Genomic DNA, 22,044 nt, shown 5'->3' with positions numbered 1-22,044 from the left:
TTCATATAGTATAATTGCGGTAGAAAAGTTAGGGTAGATACCACTGCCACCAGCCAAGTCTAAATGTTAAAAGAGTGAAACAATGCTCTCGGAGGTACAGATAACAAAGGCTAAAAATTAACCCTTTCCAGTACTCCATGTAAAATGGGTCGTACTGGATCTGTGGTTAAATGACTAAGTAAAGTTCATGGTAACTTTACCCTTTTCTGGGGGACAGTAGTTAGCCTCAGAAATGGAGTCTGTGGGAAGTCTAAAAGACAACCCTGTGTCACTGCACTGAAGTGGTGTACTCCAGAGTCCACAATCACAAAAACAGATCAAATATACATGGCAAAACACAAGTAAGAGTGGAAAGAAAGGGGTTCACTCTAACCAAGTGGAAAAATAAACTCCAGAGATCCAGCAAAGCTGCTGGGGGACTCACTAGGTAAGGGAAATTAGCCATTGAATGAGAATTCTCCCTAACGGCAGACACCAGCAGCATTCATCTTTGGCAGATACAAAAGAAGCAGGAAAATCAAACCTCTAAACAAGCTGAAGGATTTGATACACATAACAGTGAAGAGACATGGCTATGGGATGGAAAAGCACGAAGAGCCCAAGTATGGCACTGCGGTGGGGGGACCTCCTGAGGTGGGTGGCAGCTGAAACAGGAGCATGGGAAAATGCATTGCAAGAACAGAGGCTTGACACCAGTGGAGACTTATATCAATGGGTGGAGCTCACGGTGCCATTACTCCATCCCAGAGAGGAAGACGCTACCTCAGACGAAGTAGGCAGCCCAAGCTCAGAGTTTGGTACAGAACGAACCTGAGGGACAAACAGTGGTCTTGGGAGGGAGGGGTAGGTGGGGAGGGCAGGGAATTATATGCGCGAATCATGAACAATGCATCGATAATGTTGTAAGTTTGGTTCATATTGTTTCAAACTAATAAAAATAGATTTTAAAAAGTGTTGCCAGTGTTACAGAGCTTTGGAATCTGTTTGCCAACATTTCAACAAATGTATATGATAGTTTTGTCTTGTCTTCGATCTGGATTTTACCACTTCAAACTCATCCTATTATCCTATGCTCCCTTTTCCCACTGTCTTCCTATGGGTCACCAGTGCCGGCTGTTCAGTGCACCGGTTGTCAGGTGGCCTGTGCTGCTCCTCTTGGCTTGTTCCTGGGCTGGCATAGCTGACTGCGTTCTGCGGGCTCAGCCACAGTGGGCTCCACCACACCGGACGTACGCTCTGTGGGTGTCTCCTTCTCTCTGTTTTAATCCTGATGTGATATGATGTGGCATTTATAACATTTCGTACACAAGTGTTTCTAGGCACGATAAGACAAGGAGGGGGAAACAAAGTAAGGAAAACTAATGATCTTACTGGGCCTTGTGTCATTCAGATCATGCAAGGGCGGGGAAGAGGGAAGGAGAGAAGTGCCAGGGGAGAGGTGAAGGGGGAAGTGCAGTTAACTCACACGTGCAGCCTGCTGGTGGCTCATGAGTACAGAGAGAAGGGACTGCAGGGTTGCAGATACAGACCCTAAAGTTCTGGGGAGCCCGGAGGCAGTGCAAGGGAACTGGACGTGCAGGAGCCTGGACCCGAGTTCAGAGGGTGACCAGTGCGCGGAGCAGTCAGGTGCATCAGCAAGGGAGAGTCAGATGCATCAGCATGGGCTCTATAGCCGCCCCTCGGCTCAGGGATGAGGGGTGGAACTTTCCTAGGTTCTCTCATTCCCAGAAAGTACCGTTCAAACAAAGGGTCAAAAAACACACCAGCCATTTTTACAGTAAGTGGCAAGTTATAAAAACTCCCATGTAACCAACAAAGATATTGGCATCTTGGGAATAGGGAAGACAGTGTATCTCCCTTCGTAGGGATCTCCTATCCTCTATGTGCGGGTCACCCCCAATGAGATCTCACTTGCCATGTCCCCTAGTGGGGGGTTAAGCCAAGCAGGCTTACCTCCATACTCACAAAGGGGACGGCTCCCCCTTGGGGAGAGGGGATGAATTCCCTGGATTTGTCACAGAGGCCCATGAGCCACAGTCCTCGCAGAGCTTGCAAAGGAAGTGTTCTTTCCCTGATTGGTCATGCCCCCATCCCTGCATTTTATTTTTAAAGAGAAGGTTTGGTTGAAAGTTAGACCCAAGTTAGTTCCTAAGGTTGTGTCTGATTACCTTGGTTCCCAGAACTGTTCTAAGGCAGACCCTTCACCAAAGCTTAATTTGTCTCGGTTATTGGCAACTGCATGAATTAAGATGTGCCTTTGCCACAGGAATTAACAGTTGTTATCTTCATAATATACACTTCAGGGGTTGCTCTTTTTTCATCTCAGGTCTGCAATTTATTTTTCTCTGAATATTTCAAGCCTATGTTTTTGCCACCCCCTCATCCCTCCAAGGAGGAGGAGAGACTCCATAGGCTAGACCTGAAAAGGGTGCTAAGCTTCTATTTGGCCAGGACAGTCCCCTTCAAAGGGACCACCAATTGTTCATTGCATTTTAACACTGGAGAATGGGTTGAACATTGATGAAACAAACAATTTTCAACTGGATTATGCTTTGCATAGCAGAATGCTATGAAAGTGCAGGAAAGGATGTCCCACTAGCTCTCCAAGCACATTCTACTAGGGAAGTAGCTGCGTCTTCAGCCTTGCATAGGAGGGGGTGCTAGTGAATAGTGAAAAATATCAGTCAAGCCCTCACATGTGCTTCGTTACATCATTTTTTGAAGCCTTACAGTCTAGATCTGTCCAGGGGAAGGGATGCCCATTTTGGCAGGGCATTATTGTTTTTAGGTTACATGAGGAATCTGTGGATCAACTCAATATATTAAAAGAAAAATGACTTACCGGTTATGTTCTTGCTATGGATTCTTCTCCCACAAGTTTCTCGTTGCCATTCCTTCCTTACCAGCTCTGAGAGATTCTGTGAGATTTTTGTGAGTGGTACAAGAGTTATTTGCAAAGTTGTGCGTTGTCAACCTTATGTTGCCTAACCTCAACATGTGGCATAAAAAAATATTTCTTGCATGTTTTTGTCATGGTGTGAGAAACCAGAGTAGTCCCTTGGGATCTCTCTCTCACGTGGCCAGGGCACGGCCAGCACCTTTGAACCCAGAACCTGGGGTGGACCAGTGCGGGAGGATCACCTGGGTGAGGGGTTTTCGGGGAGTGGGGTTGAGACAGCTGATGGTGAGACACAGTATTGTCCCCTTTTTGGTTCATCTACCCCATCCTATGCTGTGGGATATCCTGAAGTTCCAACTCACTCCTCCCCCACACACACACACCCACACATCCCTTCCCTTTTTACACAAACACTGAGCAGAGAAAGAGGGTAACCAGACTAACTCTCTCACATCGTACTGCACATGTGCCGCTAGTCAGGTCAGGCAAAGTCAGACACTTTACGCTAAGTGCGTACACCTGATACCAGGTAGCTCTCCTCACACAAATAAACAGCAACACCTAAAGACACACTCTGAGCAAGGCGGAACACAAGCACGAACATAACTTCCAGGACGGGGGCACACCTACTGGAGCAGAGTAACAGACCAAGGGACGAGAACACCGGGCCGAAAACCCCAAGGGTTCCCTACGGGAGGTTGTTGCCTCCCACAGACCGCAAAAGACAAGTGAAGAAGGCCCGATCCCATAGGTGAAGATTGCATTCTGTTCCAAGCACACTAGTGACCCTCCCGGGTGAACGGCAGAGTTGGGGAGGCGAGGCCAAGCCTGTGGTCCTAACCTTGACTCATGAATTGAAAATAGCAAAACAAGAAAGAAGCACACACAGCCGGTGAGTTGGCAAGCGACCTAGAGACCGGTGTGTGTTAAAGTGAATGAAGTAGCAACATTATATCACAAGCGAAGGCTGAACGCATGCAGATGAGACGCGACGAAAGGCAGACCTGTGAATGAACTTCAAAGTAAAAAGCAGCTGTGAGATCAGCTAGACTAAGTAACGGAGTGGTCCAGCAAAAGGAAGTAGCCTAAATCGAAAGTCTCAGTGAAAGGTACATTGTTTAAAGTTATAAAGCAAATTAATGAAAGTACTGTGAACTCGAAGTGGTCCTGCGGTGGTCTGGTAAAAACACCACACACATTCAAAAGTCTTCGACAGGGGTCTGAGCTCGCTTGAGGGACCCCCGAAGTGCAGTAAACTTGGGGAAGGGAGCCACTTGCAAGTTTGTGCTGAACTGTGACTTGAGAGGTCTGAGCCCGGCAAAGGGGGACCTTCGTGAACTATGTGCTGTAAGGTCTGATCCCGGCAGAGGGGGACCTTTGTGAACGTTGGAAATACAGTTTTGGAAAGTCAAGCAAAAAACATTGTGGAAGGCCAGGCGGGCCTCAATCCGCGGTGTGGAACTGCTAAGAGTGTAAGAAACCGAGCCAGTGTGTGTGTCATCCTGATGTGTAATATGAGGAGGAGAGCTGGTTCAACTACCTTTATTCTTTTGAGCACTGATTTTTCCATTTTTCCTTTTGCATACATTTCTCCTTTTACACTCTTTTGTATAAGAAATGGGGCAGGCATTAGGTTTTGTTAGCATAGGCCATTTTGATTTTACTGATGCAACTAGGAGTGTTGTGTTTATTCTTTGGTGGTCGAGACTACTCCCATCTTAGTTATAGGGCAAATTAGGAGTTTCTCTGATCCCAACATTATCAATAAAGGTTTTACAAATTGTATCCAGTGTGTCAGTGTCATACTTGCGATACCATGCCTTCCTTACACTTGGGAAGCGATTCCCTTGGCTGCTGTGCACAGGTGGGAAAAAGTGGGGAACTTGGGTATGGTGGCCATAGTTCATGCTATAAATAGGGCTGTCGACATCCTGTCTGGAGTTGAGGATTGCCGCAGTGGAAGCACGCGAGAACTGGAGGTATGGTGTTAAGCCACACTATGCACCCTGTACAAATTTTATAAGAGCAGCCGGTACTGGAGGATACCTATCTAGATGAATCTGTGGGAGAAGAATCCGTGGAAAGAAAATTGTCAGTAAGTCATGTTTTCTTTTGTTTGTTGGATCTTGGGCTGTCCTTGGACCAGACATTGTTTTTCTAATGCACATTTTCTTGGTGGTTTTTAGGATAGCCGTGGTAAAGGAGTGGAGAATGCTTTCTGACAAGTTGCTGATATTAGTGGGCAGAGACCTTGTGTTCACCTTCCTAGGGCAAGGTTGCCTCTTAACAGGTTTCATCTCTTTGACAATCATGTCATGTCATGTTGATGTCTTGTGGATCCAGCTCTGCATGCATCCATGTCATTGCTTTAGTATGGGTGTATCTTCATCATAGTGATGAAGGCGGTCCATGCCCTCATAATTCCACAACCCATCTCGTTACTCATTTTTTTTATCTTAATGGAAATCATGTGCTGGTGTACATATTGAAATAGGAAGGATAATGGTATAATACTTTAGATGGCATTTTATGAACATGCAATATGGTTTGTTAAAACTAGACCTCTAAAAGATTGTATGGAGCCAATGGCATTAGATGTTTTGGAGAATTGATTTGCAGAACTTCTCAATTAATTGACATTATGTTGAAAGTAATGTCACACGCAGCCTATAAAGTAATCGTTTCTCTTTTCTTTCTTGAAGGACTTGGGGATCACGAAAGTGGGACATATGAAGCGAATTCTTCAGGGAATTAAGGAACTTGGCAAGAATGTTTCCTTGTCGGAGGTTTAATCACTCTGGTACTATCCCTGGAAGGAAGGAGGCTGTGCCAGTTATGCAAAGCTGTCAATAGCACAGTGCTGCTCGTATAGTTTACAGCGTGGAAGAGGAAGTCCTGCAGTACAGCTTTCTGGATGATGTGTCTACACTGCCACGGACTGGGAAGCTTGGATCTAGATTTCGAAAGGTTTTGTGCCAAAAAGAGTCTACTCTGTAAAGCCATTTTCTTACTGTGCTACTTTGACCAGTTCAAATATGCACCGTTTGATAGCGAGGTTTTTGTCGAATGAAAGGAATCCAACTGTAGTTAGTAAACATTGATTCCATGTAAACAAGGCACACATGCCAGTATGGCTTCAGTGCAACATATCATTGTGCTAGAGTCCCAATGTTCCTAAGAGGCTGTTACTCAAAAAGAACAGATGGAACGCGGTCAGTCATGTGGTTTTACATGTGGGATTGACGACGCCTAAGGAACCTAAGGATCATATCAGGTTTTGGCCAAGGAGTGTGGTTTAACGCAACAAAACTCTTTGTATACCCTTTGAATGCAAATGGTAATGCATGGTGTGTCTGCCTCGTTTGTTGTCCTGTTGCATGACACATAAAAAAAAAAAATCACACACTTGAACAACTTTTATATCAGTTTTAATAAGATTTTAATTTATTACTACTGAAGTGTCTTTGTTGTTTTGGGGCACTTTTTTTATTCTGTCGTATTTTACTTGGCATGAACTCGTCGTGTGGCAAAGGACTTGTGGGTGTGAACATGTCGCATATGTGCCATAATGAGAACATGATTTGCATTGTGTAACCGAGATCTATTTATTACACCTAGTCAATATCGTTAAATAGCTCATGTAGTTGGAATTTATATTTTAGGCAGCGTGCCTCTAATGTTTTTAGACCCGTTGGTTACCTCACAAAATGTGTTCCGCTTAACTCGGATGTGCAGATTGGGGGAGCAAGGTTTCCTGCATCGTATGAAGTTGTATGTTTTAATATATATATACGATCAATTATCTTAAATAGCTATTCCAAATTAGACATGGTCATGTTCCCCTAGCTTATTGTATTGTGTGATGCTCTGCCATCGTTAATGTTCTGCAATTTCCATCATTCCCCTCACTTGAATAGCCGCTCAAGATCCCTCCTCCCCAAACCCTCCCCTCAAACTAACAGAAAATACACAAAGGTTTATGGTTAGCCCGTGATCCACTATAGATCACTTCCTCTTCAATGGTCAGTTCCATTGCGTTAAATGGCCGAAATAATTTCATGTGCAATATATCATTTCAATGATGCCCTGACATGGTATGAATATTTTTAAACGTTGGTGTGATTTTGTGGGGTAACTTGTCATGCTTAACCTAATGGAGTGTCCACTTTGCCCGAGTGTAGCGTATGAGCAAACATGCAGTTGATCTACATGTTTGTCATTTAAAGCTGGAACTAAATCTATAGAAGGTGTTTCCAGTAGAGCTGTATCAGACTCCCATATTTATGATTTATAGACTTTACATAATAGTATATGTTGCGAATGTATGGTGGTGATGTCTGGATGCCCAATTATGATGGTAATGAAACATATCAAGAGCAGGTTATTTTGGTGGAACATACAGTAGTTTCCCAGAGTTGGAGAAATGCAACATTTTGGTTTGCAAGTTATAATTAATGCCAAATTAAGATATCAGGGATTTACAGTAAGATACACTTATGTTGTATGTGACCGAGACAGTCCAGGTATGTACTCAAGATAAGCACCATGCCATAGAGATGTAGCACTTGTATAGACGGAAAATAATGGCACGGTTTATTTTGTACATATTGTCCCTTTCGTTTATGTTTTAATTGCCCTGAAGAAGGGAAAATGAGGAGAGGGACTACTGTCCAATGGATTGCGAGTCATGTAATCATAAAATATGTGAAAGAGCAGAGTCCCGTAGTTTAAGAAACAATCTGTGCACTTTACAGCACTTTGTACACATGTTTACAGCTCTTTTGTGGCAGTTTAAGGCCAGCGTTTTGTGATACTTGCCTCCCGGGACTTGCCTTCAAGTTCAGTACTTCTGGAAAGGGGTTCTCGGCACACTGGCATGACTTTGTGTGTCAAATGACTGTTTTTCTTCACACAGAACTTCATGAATTCAAATGGCAAATATGGGTGTGAACATATTTCTATTAATGGCTGTTAAGCGATTTCATATTCCAGTCTTGTGCCACTCACACCTGAGTTACTGGCAGACCACTCAAACCCACGGAATAGGACGAAATTACTGCACCAAACGTCCGACCCCCCCCCCCATTTGTTCACATACGTATATGTGGGGGGGTAAAGTTCATAGAAAATGTATAGGTGTAAGGGGGGGTTGTGGGGGGTGTCCCCCCATATAGGTGAACAAATGAAAAAAAAAGAGAAATTTGGACTTTCGGTACTCAGAATTGTTTCCTCATCCATTTCACGCAGCTATAAGCCCACTGCCTCTTTACAAGGAATTCTACTTCTCCAAAGACTGTCTACTTCACTGTTGCAAGTATATTTTTGGTCATTACGTAGCAACATGCTGCTCAAGTGGCGTAGTGGTTCTTCCCCCATTGATTTTTTCAGGCACATCCACACTTCATTCCAGGACAAACCTGAAACAAATGAAAGTATGAATTTGAGGCAGATATTTGTATGCATGTAGGTTTTAATGATGTTAAGATCTTGCCCGTAGAAACAGAACACACTTTATGCAAACTATTTCTCTTTCCCTGTAAAAAAAGAAATCTACAATATGTCTTTGTAGATGCTATTCTTGACACAGTCCGTAAGCTATTCAGTGGATTCCATGAAGCCCTCTATCCATTATAACTGAGGTCTGCAACCTGTGACTCGCTAAGTTTTGGATTATGACTCCCATGTTCCGTGACCCTTGATGGTTAGAGCAATTCTTTTTTTTATTGTTTATGGTTTAAAAAACAAGCCTTTACAAATCAACACATTTACAAGAAAAGTTTAAACACTTGTGTACGAGCGCGATAGAAATAAAATATCAATATCAAAAAAGGACATTAACATAGACAATTTACATAATAATCATTTACATAATTCAAATCATCACATTTAACTAACACAATTATATTCAATCCCATGCTATTGGATAACGTTTCTAGAAGTTAAAAGAAATTGAAATCTCTAATAACAAGCTTAACATGAAGTGTATTTGTAGTATATACCCTGTTCTCTTCTAGCTTTAAGGAACTTGAAACCCCAGACACGGCAAGCCCCACTATTTTTGAGTTAGCCCTTTAACATGACTTCCACAAATTGTCGCTGTCCAATTTATTGATAGCAGGAGTTTCTTAAAATAGGCCAGTCTATCCGCTCAGAGGACCAGACATTCCATTAATAGGTGCCTAATTGTTTCTATTGTTTTCCCATCCTTGTAGAAGATACAACAAGCCTCAGAACGATTAATCATTCCCCTTTACACCTCTTTAGTTGGTAACAAATTCCATCGAGTATGCAGTAAAACAGAAAAAAAACGATTGGGGAACATTAGGAAATAAGGAGCCACCATCCCTCTTTTTTATGTTCATTCGACAGGTGCTGTAGGAATGGATGATCATGGAATCGCTCAATCGTGTTGCACCAATCTCCATTAAACAGATCAATCTTCACTTTCCCAGGAGTCACCACCAAATCCTTTACATCGGGATTAATATCCCTCAACAGTGTTTGTCGGTACTCTCCAACGGATGCCAAATACAGGGATCGCCCTAACTTGGGTTAATATCGTAATATAGGGAACCCTCAACAGAGGTTTTAATTTTACGATATGCGCACAGGGGCCTCCACTTAGCTCGCACCTATAAAGAAAGTATTCACAATTCGTAGCGTATGGTTAGAGCTAATAAAAGTTGTAGTCCAAAACATCTGGTTTGTCAAAGGTTGCAGACCCCTGCATTATGATAAGCATTGTGTCTGACCTAGATGTATGCTCCTGTGCATTTCCTCTTCTGAACTGTTCAAAAATATATATACCTTTTTTAGCTTTATTGGGTAGAGAAACACATACGTACTTATTCAAATGGATGTCTGTGGCATCAGAGCAGCTTGCAACAGCCTTGCTGCAGGATAACCTCTAGTTGTATTTGCACTTGCAGTGCCACGGAACAGAAATCATGTTGGGGCCTACAGTACAATAGTGGTTGGGGGTGAGCTCTGGCAATGCAATGGAATGGGAGTACAGGCGATCAAAGGAGAGTGCAGAGGTGACAAATAATCGGGCACAAGATGGTCAACACAATATCTTCATCATAGTGCAGGGATATGCAACCGTTGGCTATCCAGATGCTGTGAATTAACCATCCTTCCCAAACGCAAAGGCACACTCGCTCTCTCACACACACTCACACTTGCTGACAAAAATTATGGATTGTGTCAAATGTGCCAGCAGAACCGGTAAACGGCAGTACTAAAAATTGAAAACTATATTACTCTCGGATTCTACTTTGGGGTCGGAGGAGGTTTGGTGGAGAGTGGGGTGGGGCAAGAGGTGGAGTCATCTGGCAGGCAAGTGATAAGCCTGTAAAAGGTTTAAAAACATAGGACTGAAATAACCCTACGGTTACATAATAAAGAAAACCTGACAATATAGTTGGGCAAAAAAAGTAAAACCAGCTGATTTTTCCCCATGCATCCTCAACAATTAGCATCATGCAGATTAATGTGAACCTAAACTATTGAGCCTGGTAAGAAATACAGTGATAGAAAAATACATCTGATAGTAGTCATTATGTCACACTGAATGCAGCTTTATGAATTTCTCTCATTTTTAATCCACCACCATTCACACCTTTTGAAAGCGAACAGCTACTCCGAATTATCCACTAACTTTTGGGTCTCCAGCCATCTACCGTTTGATTGCTCTTTAATGTGCTTAAGTTAAAATCAAACTAAAAGGCAAGCTGGAGCAGAGCTCTTTTGAGATTGCAACGTCCCAAGTGCTGGGAAGAACTGATCACTTTGGAAGCAGTGTCCTATGACTGCTCAAGCATGGGCGTGGGGTTCCCTGGATTTGGAATTACTGGAGTTGATTATTTTTCTTGGATTCCAATCTAGGGGAAATCCGTCCCAATTCTAGATCTGGTGAATATAGTAAAGAAAGCTACAACAAGGTGCCGGGAGTAATATCAGTTAATATTCCTTTGTACAGTAAATGACAACTGCAATAGACAAGGCCCTGACCAACATTAAGGTGCTTTTGTTAGATCAGAATGTTGTGTGCTAGCCTGAAATCTCATAGTTGCATGAAAACATTAGAATGTGTTCGTAAACTAGGCGTGAGGCTGAGGGTGTAAACCAAAATATAAAGAGAAAGTATGACGTATATGATGTGATGAAGCCTGCATATGCCAGACCTATCTTTTATGCATCACATTAGTCCAAATGAACTTGCAGCCTTTACACCTGTTTAGTAATGCCTCTCCGCTCTTCTATACGTGGGGGCGAGATTAGTCAAGCTTTTTTAGGTTTGTTCTTTTTTGTAATGTACAAAAAAGGTTTTTGAGATGCATTTAAACAAATTCCTTTCCCTTCACATCATCCGGGTCTGGATGATGAGTCTCGGCATCAAGCATTCTACCATTTTCCCCAGTCCTAATTCAGTGTATGATATGATGTGGCATTTATAACGCGCCTGTACAGAAGTGTTTCTAGGCTCGACAAGACAAGGAGGGGGAAAGAAACAAGGGAGGACAAAATAACGATCTTACTAGGCCTTCTGTCATTCAGATTGCGCAATAATGCGACATACGTATATTGGTTAAGCCTTGTGTATGATAGGGCACATAAGAAAATGTTTAGCAAAATATTTTTTTTTCTCGTAAATTACCAAGCATCATTAAAACGCAGCAATAGTGGACCAGTGCTAAATTAAATTCCTATCCTGGTATATTTTAGTTAGGAGATCCCTTGATTTCTTGAAGTATCGAAAGGAATGGCAGTTGAATTCCCATGCCTCTTCTCTTTCATTCCTCTCATGACAATGTCTTATGTTTGGATGTGGATATGATTTGTAGAGCAGGCAAAACAAACCAACTGCAAGATAGCCTAGACATGTTTCCATCATGCTTGAAGCTAATTGATAGAAAAGGCAGTTCTTCAAAAAAATATGTTTTAAAAAAGTGAATTCTACTCCAAAGATAATGTAATAGTGACTCTGCATACCAGTGTGTTTGCCACCCAGTAACACATGATCTAAAATGCTTGAAAAATGGACCAAAATAATGTATTCCGCCACAGATTTTAATTCTCATACTGCTATTAATCAGGCCGGTCTAAATTTTTTTCCATTAAAGATGCTGTTGTCTTAATGCTATTGTTCTTTGCCAGATTCGTTTCCCCAGGGTAGCTAAGTAGGTTGTGTTTGCCTGTATGTAACGTGGCGCCCAAAGTAGTTCTTTCAATTTCAGTGGGGAGACTGCAGCAGGGAGGTCTCAGATGTGGTCTCGTCCGCTAGCCATTTGGACAGAAAGCTGAGTTAGGCGGATAGATAATATTTTTCAAAGTGCGGGAGTTGGATTCCTCCTTGAGTATGCTGTAGGACTAGTGTGGAGTGCGCTATTCTATGTCTGCCCTGCCCCCATACAAAATCTCGATTGATTGATTCCAGTAAGCGGAAGAACAGGTTCTTAATGTAGTACTGTACATTTTGGAACTTGTACAGAAGCCTAGGGAGGACAAACATTTTGGTTATCGATATTCTCCCCATTGCTGCCAGTGGGAGTTTTGCCCAGAAGGACATCGATTTGCGCAGTGCGGGTATTACTGCACTTGTATTGTGCTTGTGCATCAGTTGGGGAGTGTGTGTGATCTGGATGCCTAAGTAGCGGAATTTAGTGGTTTCCCACCTTATCCCCAGTTGTGGGAGCTCTGGCGGGTCACTATCTTTTAGGCCTGCTAGCGGAAATAAGCAGGACTTTGCCGTGTCGAATTGTATGCCAGAGACTTTGGAGAAATTATCAAGGACGTCCAGCATGGTTGGGACGTTAAGGTGCGGATCTTTGACGTAGAAGAGTACATCATCCGCATAGAGCGAGATGATGTGGTCTAACTTTCCCAGCCATATTCCAGCATCAAAAAACTGCTTCCGGAAATAAATAGCTATGGGCTCTAATCCCAGTATATAGAGCATGGGGGAGAGCAGGCAGCCTTGCCGTGTACCCCTGCATATCTCCCAGACTTCTGAGACATGTCTCCCAGTTTTTACCCACGCTCTCGGGTCAGTGTAGAGTATTCGGATCCATCTAATAAACCGTGGACCGAATCCAAACTCCTTTAGGACTGCTAATAGCCATTCCCAGAATATGGAATCAAATGTCTTGATGGCATCGAGCGATAGTAGGGCATAGGATTCTGTGGCCGTATCTGTTTGATTAATGATATGTTGTAGTCTGCGCAAGTTCATGGACGTGTTCCGGGTTGGGACACACCCGCTTTGATCTGGGTGCACAATGTCCCCTATCAGCCTGGACAGTCTCTGAGCTAGGATCGTGGTTAGCAATTTAATGTCATAATTGAGCATGGCTAGCGGACGATATGAGTCGCAGTGTTCCGCCGGCTTGTTTGGTTTAAGGACTGGGATCACTAGGGTCTCCCTCATGGTGTCTGGTAAGGTGCCTCGTTCAAATATTTCCTGAAAGATCTCATGTAAGAGTGGCATCAGGGAGGAGCCATAAGCTTTGTAGAATTCTAAGGGTAACCCGTCACTCCCGGGGGTGTTAGAGGTGGCTTGTGTCTTAATCGCTTCAGCAATGTCTTTAGGTGTGATGTCAGCTTCTAGGGGCTCGGCCTGCGCCGAAGAGAGCCTGGGCAGCCCTATCTCTTCCAAGGTATCCACTATCTGGTCTCCAGGTATATCTCGTGAGCGTATAAGTGTTTGTAGTAGTTCTTGAAGGTGTCATTAATATTCTGTTGGGTCTGGTGCGTGTTACCCTGCTCATCTTGTATCAGGGTGATGGTGTGTCTGGGGTGTTCCTTCCTGCAGAGCCAAGCCAGGAGCCTACCAGGTCTATCTGCCTCCGTGTGGGCCCTATTTGTCCTGGTGACAAAATCGAACTTGGCAAGTCTGCTCCAAGCGTTCAAGCATTCCTCGCTGAGTGACCTGAACCTGTCTTCGTGTCGCTGTGGGTCTGTGGGGTCAGTGCTGAGTCTTTCAATCTCTGCTTCACCCTGTGTTAGTTCATCACGCAGCGCTCTTCTAATGCCACCTGCTTTTGCCATGATCTCTCCTCTAATCACCACCTTTAGGGCCTCCCATACCGTGCTCACATAGTCTACACTGCCCTTGTTTAGTTCAATGTAGTCGTCAATCTTGTCGTGCAGCTCCTCTCTAAATGTTTGGTCTTTCAGTTCCTCTGTTAGCATTCGCCACATGGGAATAGGGGGTTTGGGCCCAGTGTGGTTCCAATTTACTAACAACGGGGAGTGGTCTGAGATTGTTCTGCCCAGGTACTCTGCTGTTTCCATCTGGGATAGGTGTTCCCTGCCTACAAAAATATAGTCAAGTCTCGTGTGGAGGCCGTGTGGGGATGAGAAGTACGAATAATTCCGAGTATGGGGATGGAGTTCTCTCCATGTGTTGGCCAAGTCCAATCTGTCCATCAGCGTGTTCAGTGCTGTGGTGGCAGCCATTGTGGTGTCTGCAACGTTGTCTTGCAGGGTAGCTTTGTTCGCGTTGACTCTCTCGGTCAGATTGCGGGCATCCTGGCGCATAAGCTGTATATCCTCCCTCGTTTCTCCTATCTTGGTCTCAATAGAAGTGTGTAACGCTGCGATAGCTTGAAGGACCGATGTGTTGTCAGGTTCTGCTTCCCGTTGCGGTGGCGTTGCATCGGCCATGGGCTCCTGCTGCGGCAACTGCTTAGGCTTGACCGTCGTGTAGGAGTCCATGGTCGCGGTTGGTCTTGTCTTTGATTTGGGTGGGGACATGTCTGTCCTTGTCTCACTTTTTAAATTTTTTTTATTTTTTTCTCCCCACAGCAGGTGGTAACTCAGTGGTCCTTGTGCTGTGTATGCCGCTGGGTGAACGGGGTACTGCCTTAGTCGGTTTGCATTCCTCTCTGACAGTTCAGGCAGCCCCCTGTTTGCAGTGGTCGGGGGGGTCTTTGTGAGGTTCTCAGGGCCGCGTCCCCATATGGTGCAGTGCCAGGTTCGCTGTTGCTGGGCAGTTCGCCCTCCGAGCCGTGATAGAGTGGGCTGATCAGGTTTTGTAGCCCCAGAGTATATTCTCAGAGTAGTAGCGAAGGGCTATGCTCAGGGGCTCTCCATCCACCGCGGTAGGTCTGTGTGTAAGTTCCGGGCCACACCCCCTTATCTCGTGTGGATGTATTGGCACCCGGGGCCCCGTTTAAGGTATATGTTCATATAATGTTCCTGGTTCGGGCAGGTGTAGCAGGGCCTCCCGACCGTGCGCTCGTACTCCTGGTCGGTTCAAGGGCCAGACTCGTTTCAGGTGCGTCAGACTGACCCCCGTGAGGTTTTCGGGGGCCGTGTCCCCATATGGTGCCGTGCCCGGTCCGTTGTTGCTGGGCGGTTCCCCCCCAAGCAGTAGTGGGTCTTGATGGGGTGGACCCGTCATGTGTCGTAGAGTGGCTGCACGCAGGCGAAGGGCCTTGCCTAGGGACTCACCCTCTGCCGTGGCTGGCCTCCGTAGAAGTATTCCGGGCCGCGCCTGCTTCGTTCCGCAGTCGGGCGTCTCCGCTTCTCCCCCTTGGACCGTTATCTCTGCTGCTTCTCTTTCCCGGCCGGGGTCTTCCCCAGGCAGTGCGATAGGAAAGGGAATGATGGTGGGGGAGCGGTCTCCTGTGCTCTCGTTTCGGGGGCCCGCCTTCTCTTCCGTCTGAGGCCGTCTCCCGGCTCCGGTCTTCAGCGGACGGCGGGGTTCCGCCGGTTGTTTGCGTGAGGCTGGGGGCAAGCCAGCGACCCACCCAAGAGCGTGTGGGGAAGTGACTATCGTGGGTGATTCCCAGCTCGCCCACTAGAATCTCGGCGTCCGGATCTCTTCTCCCGTAAGCCCAATGGGCGCCGCCATCTTGCGAGACCAGGGGGGCACCACTTCTTCGGTCCCGATCAGGGTTTAGCAGCTCCGGTTCCCCATGGGAGTATCATCCAGTTGCAGGGAAAAGGTTTCACTTTCTGCTGTCTTCATCAGTGGTGAAAATTAATTTGTTTTTGTGGCTCGATTCCACCCGTTGCAGGATCGCGGGCAGGAGCTCCTCAAGCTCACGTCTTCACGGCATGCGTGTTGGCCACGCCCCAAATTTAATCATGAGATATCATTGAAGTTGTAGTCCAAAACATTTGGCGAGCTAAAGGTTGCAGACCCCTGCCTTCAGGAATGGACAGATCAATTTTTCTTTTAAGTTTCACAACTTAGTAAGTCTTTGTAGCATTTCCTTATTAGGATTCAATCTAGAATCTTTGCACCTTCAAGTAGCCTGAACCTTTGATCGCTGGTCGGTGTGCTTGTGCGAACTTAAGACCCCTACGTTTCTTGCACCACACCGTTGCAGCTATGGAGAGGTGCAAATTAAAATACAGAAGACAACACTATTTAACGTTGGTGGGTAGGACTTTATAGAGCCATAGGAGCAGACACAGAGCTGGTGCTCTATTCAGTCATATTCAGTGGTATTTAGAGTTAATAGCTGGACAGGTGTAAGGCTGTAAGCTGCTTCTGGTGAAGTGCTAGTTGGAGCCCCTCTCTTTAATCTTGATGCTGATGATGGGATATGCAACTGCCTGCAGTCACCTCTATAAAAGTACCAGCCCTACTTAAATATTAACTTGCTGTTAGTATGTACGCGAGTTATGGTGCATCTGCACAACCATAGCATACGTTCACATTACTGTGCGAGTAGCAACAACAGAATCATGTATTACATCCTTTGCAATTGCCAATCCCTCACCTGCACCTGTAAAATCCTGGTTTGAAATACGATCTTACTGTATCGTTGGTCACTTACCTCTACTATTCAACTTTAACAAACACGAACTGAAACTCTCTAATGTACATATTAGCATTTGTGTTGCTCACACCACACCAGAGGCAATAGCCCATTTATCTAAAATCTAATTTGTAATTGTGCTCTTGCAATTTCTCCATGGTGTGTGTGTGTATATATATATATATATATATATATCCGCACCTTAATAGCGATATTCTGAATGTCCAGGTGAACTAATGAAACCAATTTAATTCACAGTATATTGTATAAAAACAATCCCAAAAAAGAACAGATATTCACACAATATCCTCAATTTCACTACACAAGAAATGAAGACATGACAACCATGTGTGTTGCCACTTGTAACCCTTTGTGCATTTGTTCTTCAAGTATGACTTAGTTTTGCTTTCTACTTCTGATTATTTCCTGGGGGCAAGTGTGTTAGTCATTCAACGATACCTGACCTGTTTTATTCCTTCCAAGTGTTTTTCTTTAAAAATCTGCCTATTGAAACTTTGGTAAATGGCAATACAATCAAAATGAAACGTGATGCACCAAAAGTCGGATAAAAAGTCAAATGAGTGAGCAGAGACAAAATGTAGAGTTATAGTGATAGGGGTGAGAATGGCTGAGCTACATAAACGTCATTTCCTATGTGTTCCACCACATATCTTTCCTATCAGATGCTCAAGGATTTTCTTCGTGTGGCAGTTCACAGTACCGAGTCGTACATTTATCTTACTAAAATGTGAGTTTTGGGTTTTCTATTCATACCCTTCTCAATGCACCATGTTGTGCTACTCTTTGTAATACAGGTCATTCATGACACAGTGTATGTCTCTTTTGCATGAGCACTCCTGCGTCTGGACACACTTCACTGTGTTAGGTACAGGGACGAGCAACAAAAACAGGCCATTCTTCTGTTAGACCATTTCATCTTTTTCATTGGCAGAACCAAAATAGGTGTATATGGACATGGTTCTTATTGAAATGCCGATGTTCTGCCTCACGCCAAACAGTAATCCATTGCTAATGGCAAATACACAAAGGGTTACTAGTTAGTGTGTGTGTATAGTTCTGATTCATGGAATAATATTCGATTTGTGGTATAGAATGAGTATAGGGAGACAAGAAGCGGCACACAAGGTTGTCGTGTCTTGATGTTTTGTGTATTGAAATAGAGGCTATTGTGTGAATGTCTGTTCTTTTTTGGGATTACTTTTAAACACTATAATGTAAATAAAATAGGTTTGATCAGTTCACTTGAGGATTCAGTAGTGGAATGCAGCTATTAAGGTGTGGATACATATAGCTAGGTGAACCAGTTTTGTAGTAGTGAAGTTATTAAGCCTGAGATATTCCTCAGGTACCCTGCCCAATTTAGTGCAGGTGCAGACATTCTCCTGTTGTTGCAGTAGCTTTTGCAATTCATGTCATTTATTTTTATATCACTAGCTACAATGGTGTGGTATTTGATAAATAAAAGGCTTAAAACTGGTCGCTAGTAATAAGCAGCACTCGATAGCCTAACAGGAGCTATCTGATCTTGTGTATACCTCCCAACATTACAGTCGAGTGATGGACATTTTGGGTAGTAAACCGAGCAACCATATCTCCCTAAAGAAATGAGCTTGGCAGTAGAGAATTTTAAGAGGGAACAAAATAAAAGGAAACCTACTCGTAGCGAGTTTGAGGTTTTAGCAGAGAAATCTGCCGGTTGAGTAGGTAGCAATGGATTATCAAAGGCCACCTGTATTCATGATGATCTGATGGTTCATCATCACCAAGTCCATTCCCACGTCATATTTCGGTTCAGTTTCCTACTGCATGTATGTGTTCCAGATTCTATTTTTGTTAATATGCTTCACACGTTTCGGCTGATGCCTGTGTTTGCTTCTGGAGAGCTAGCAGCAAGTGCAGAAAAGCTGCTGGTTTACATTCTGCTCCTTCTGTACTCTGACTTTCACTCCAGTTCAGGCCCACCTTTACTCGAGGGGAGCTTCCCAAAATTATTTTCATTATGCTCGAGTTTATTGTTCGGATCCTGTGACTGTGATCATTAGGAAAAATGACTAAGTTGTGGCCATTTTGTCTCAAATAACTTCCCCGCTGATGCAATAAAAGTGAATCTTTCTGCGCGTCCCCTCCCCGCACTGTCCCCAAGCAGACCACTCCATATAAATAACCTGAGGGTAGCGCTGCAGTGCAAACGCAAAAAACATGGGCAGCGCTCCCCACGCTGTAGATGCGTGCCAATCAGAGTTCGGCTCTCAGTATTTCTCCTGGAATGCAGTAATCTTTTTGAGCACACAATCATGACGCAGGACGTTTGTCAATGAAGAAATCTTGAATCAACTGAATAAACACAATTTAAAACTGATGAGAACTTAGAAAAGCATTAAGAGAGGGAGAAAAGTTGGCGACGGTGGACAGAAGAATTTCTGAAATGATGGCACAATAGATTTGTGAGGGACTGCACGAATCTAATATACATTCTGCACAAGATTGTTACTTAACTTCTTTCTGGGTCCCCACTATTTCTCTGGCCAACTCCAGAGAACACTTTGTTTTCAACAAAAGTGAAACGTAGATCTTTTTTTTATTATAGTAAAGGTGGTGGAGAGGTCTGCAGGGCACGCCAAAACACCCATGCTATAAAATTCTAGACTGTGAGAAGATGCCCTTTGGGAACAGCGCTGGGGCTCCGTGCCCATTTGCATTCTCGTAGTTCTAACCTTCCTATAAGCCTGCACAATACTCCCATCTATAGTCCAGGCAAGAACCGTAACACAAAATTGCAGAAAGCATGTACAAGGGTGTTGTTGGATTCTGATATGGAAATCATAAGTATTGTGCACCACATTTGATTAGGTGTTTTCCATCTCTGTGGTGGGCAGAGATGCTTACATTTACCAAGAATCTAAATAGCGCAAGCAGATCAGGGCGTGGTTCACATATTAAACCTCAAATTCAGACATTACTCAATGCGTTAGATTAAGAATGCAGATGATACATGGTAGGGCAGGGGATTCCGCATTTTATTCTGTTTGATTGCACTATTAACGTTTACCACTGTTTGTAAGGAGTTGCTTTTGTACCGCTAAGTGTTAGGCTTACTCACATGTTAGAGACTTTTGTTTGACCGCTTCTGCAATAGGTAATATTAACATTTTGTCCAATATCGAGCTGAGACTATTATATATACATTGAAGGCAGGCACATCAAGGGTTGATATTTGAGATTCAAGCTGCAAGTGTTGAAAGACCAAATAGTATGCAAGCTGCAAAACGATGCACCAGTCTGCTGGGTGGTTTCCTGCCCTCACAAATGCCTGTCTCACATTCACAGATATATTACTTTTATATGACCGACTCCTTTTTTTCAGAATTCTTTTTTAAACGGACAATATTTTAGTATGGGTGTTTGTATACATATTGCCCCTATACTTTAATATTTTGACACTCTAGCATAGCTGGTAGATCGGAGTCAAGCCTTGGCTTAGCAGCCCATCTCTGCAGGTCTTATGAAGTGGAGAGTTTGGGCGCATTTCTTACATCAGTTGCCCTGTCGTACTGCTGAGAAGTACATGCTGATATCAACATTGCTGTTTTATATGCTGATGGTGGGGGTGTCTTTGCCTATTGTATGGATGTGCGCATTTATCTATGGTGGGGCATATTGTGGAACTTGATATTTTATATGAAATGTTTTCTAATTCTTTTCTACTGCTGATGCATATGGAAGTTAAAAAAGCTATGTTCACGGTCTGTTGATAGAACAGAGTGCACAAGTACTTGAAAGGCTCATTTCTGCCACAGAGAAGCACTGCTTTCTTAAATTATGATGCTACATAATGGGCAAGGATAGTTTATCTTACCAAGTCACAGACCCCTTTATATTCCCATGCTTTCTGACATCCAAAAGAAACCTTGTTGGATTCAGTGGTTCAGCCTTTGAAGACATACATGCTTTTATCAGTATTAACTGGTGCCATTAGGGGATGGTCATGGAAAATAATAATCTTTAAAATGTTCGGGTTACCATTTTTGTTGTTTGGGTTTCATGGCAACGGCTATACTTTGTCATCATCCTTACAGTTTGTAATTGGTTTCTTTTCACCAAAGAGAACAGCAATACATGTCAATCTGTATGGGATTGCAATTATTGAGTGGAGGACCGTCCAGTTTGCTTTCCTTTTACCTTAACTGCGTGTATATGTTACTTGGTGCTTGAAGCTATTAAGCGCTTGCAAAATGAATGCCTTTTAACTTTGTGCTTCGTCACAAACATCAGAACACTAGAAAGATTCAGTTCTGGTGATCATGATCCTGATCTTCATGCCAAATAGATTGCAGGATGTATAACTAAAGAAGTATCTTCACAATCCAAACATCTGAAACAATATTTGCTTCAAAGCATTTAAAATAATAATGCATTTGACAATGTACATATAGACAAATTAAGCATGAATACATGGTACACATGCCAAAATTTGTTCAGAAAAAAGATAGCCCTCCTTTTTCATAAAGCATGTCAAAAACGACCACATGGACCCTGATCTAATCCCTTCTTGTGACGCTGCTGGCATATTGGGAAGTACCATGATCTAAAAAGGTCAAACAAAGGGCAGTTTCACAGAGCCTTTTCGTGGTGGGCTTCTTGAATTTGGAACACTGGGCTTTGTCATCTCTTCTGCGATTAGAACCCTGCCCGACATGCACATTAAACCAGATGTAAGGAAACCCAATTTTTCTGATTTGCTAGGGGTAACTCACCCATGCAAATGTAGAACATTTCAACTATAAAATGACTGGTGATCCTTCTACGCTTGCAAATTCTGTAGCATAGAACGGGCCGCAAGGCTACTTCTGTGGCACGTAGTTGTCAAGGGCAAAATTTGTGTAATTCGTCATAAGTGCAGCGGTAGCCTTACTTAAGTTGGGTGCTCTATTTATGGAATTCAGTCGCAAGGCACTACTCACAAGCTACCTTGTGGCATAGCTGGATCATTGATTTAAATTCAAAACCTTTTGGCCAGTAAAGCAATGCTTTTAGAACAATAAAAAGGCTAATTCTCAAAACTATTGTTTGAAAATATTCACAATCAACCATACCTACTTTAAAACAAATCAAAATGACAGAGATAAAGCAAGAACACACAGCTAAAAGGTGAAGGATACCTTTGAACCTATCTCTCTTACTACTGGATCCTCCTAAGCCCACGTGCCACTTCCCACTTAATCAAACGACCTGGATATGTATACTTACACTGTATATATGCCCTTTGTATATGCATGTACCCACTCCTTTGTTTATGAATTAACAGTCTAATAACACACAGCATGCAGACGTGTTACTTATTCACAACGC

General features: G+C 43.6%; 1 protein-coding gene across 3 annotated transcripts in view; it reads left to right on the top strand.

Annotated features, from left to right (window-relative positions):
- The window catches only part of DGKH (diacylglycerol kinase eta), a 1,951,678-nt gene extending 1,939,639 nt beyond the window's left edge, over positions 1-12,039 (top strand). For all 3 annotated transcript variants that reach the window (XM_069640477.1, XM_069640476.1, XM_069640478.1), the window contains one exon: positions 5,602-12,039. In XM_069640477.1, the coding sequence (XP_069496578.1) occupies positions 5,602-5,654 (53 nt within the window). In that variant the 3' untranslated portion in view covers positions 5,655-12,039. The remainder of the gene's footprint in view (positions 1-5,601) is intronic.
- The last annotated feature ends 10,005 nt before the right edge of the window (positions 12,040-22,044 follow it).

Source organism: Ambystoma mexicanum, chromosome 7q (genome assembly GCF_040938575.1).
Source record: "Ambystoma mexicanum isolate Mex_15411 chromosome 7q, UKY_AmexF1_1, whole genome shotgun sequence".
In the NCBI taxonomy this organism is placed as follows: Eukaryota; Metazoa; Chordata; class Amphibia; order Caudata; family Ambystomatidae; genus Ambystoma; species Ambystoma mexicanum.
Note: the sequence above shows the minus strand (reverse complement) of the source record. Positions and strands in the feature narration are given on the sequence as shown.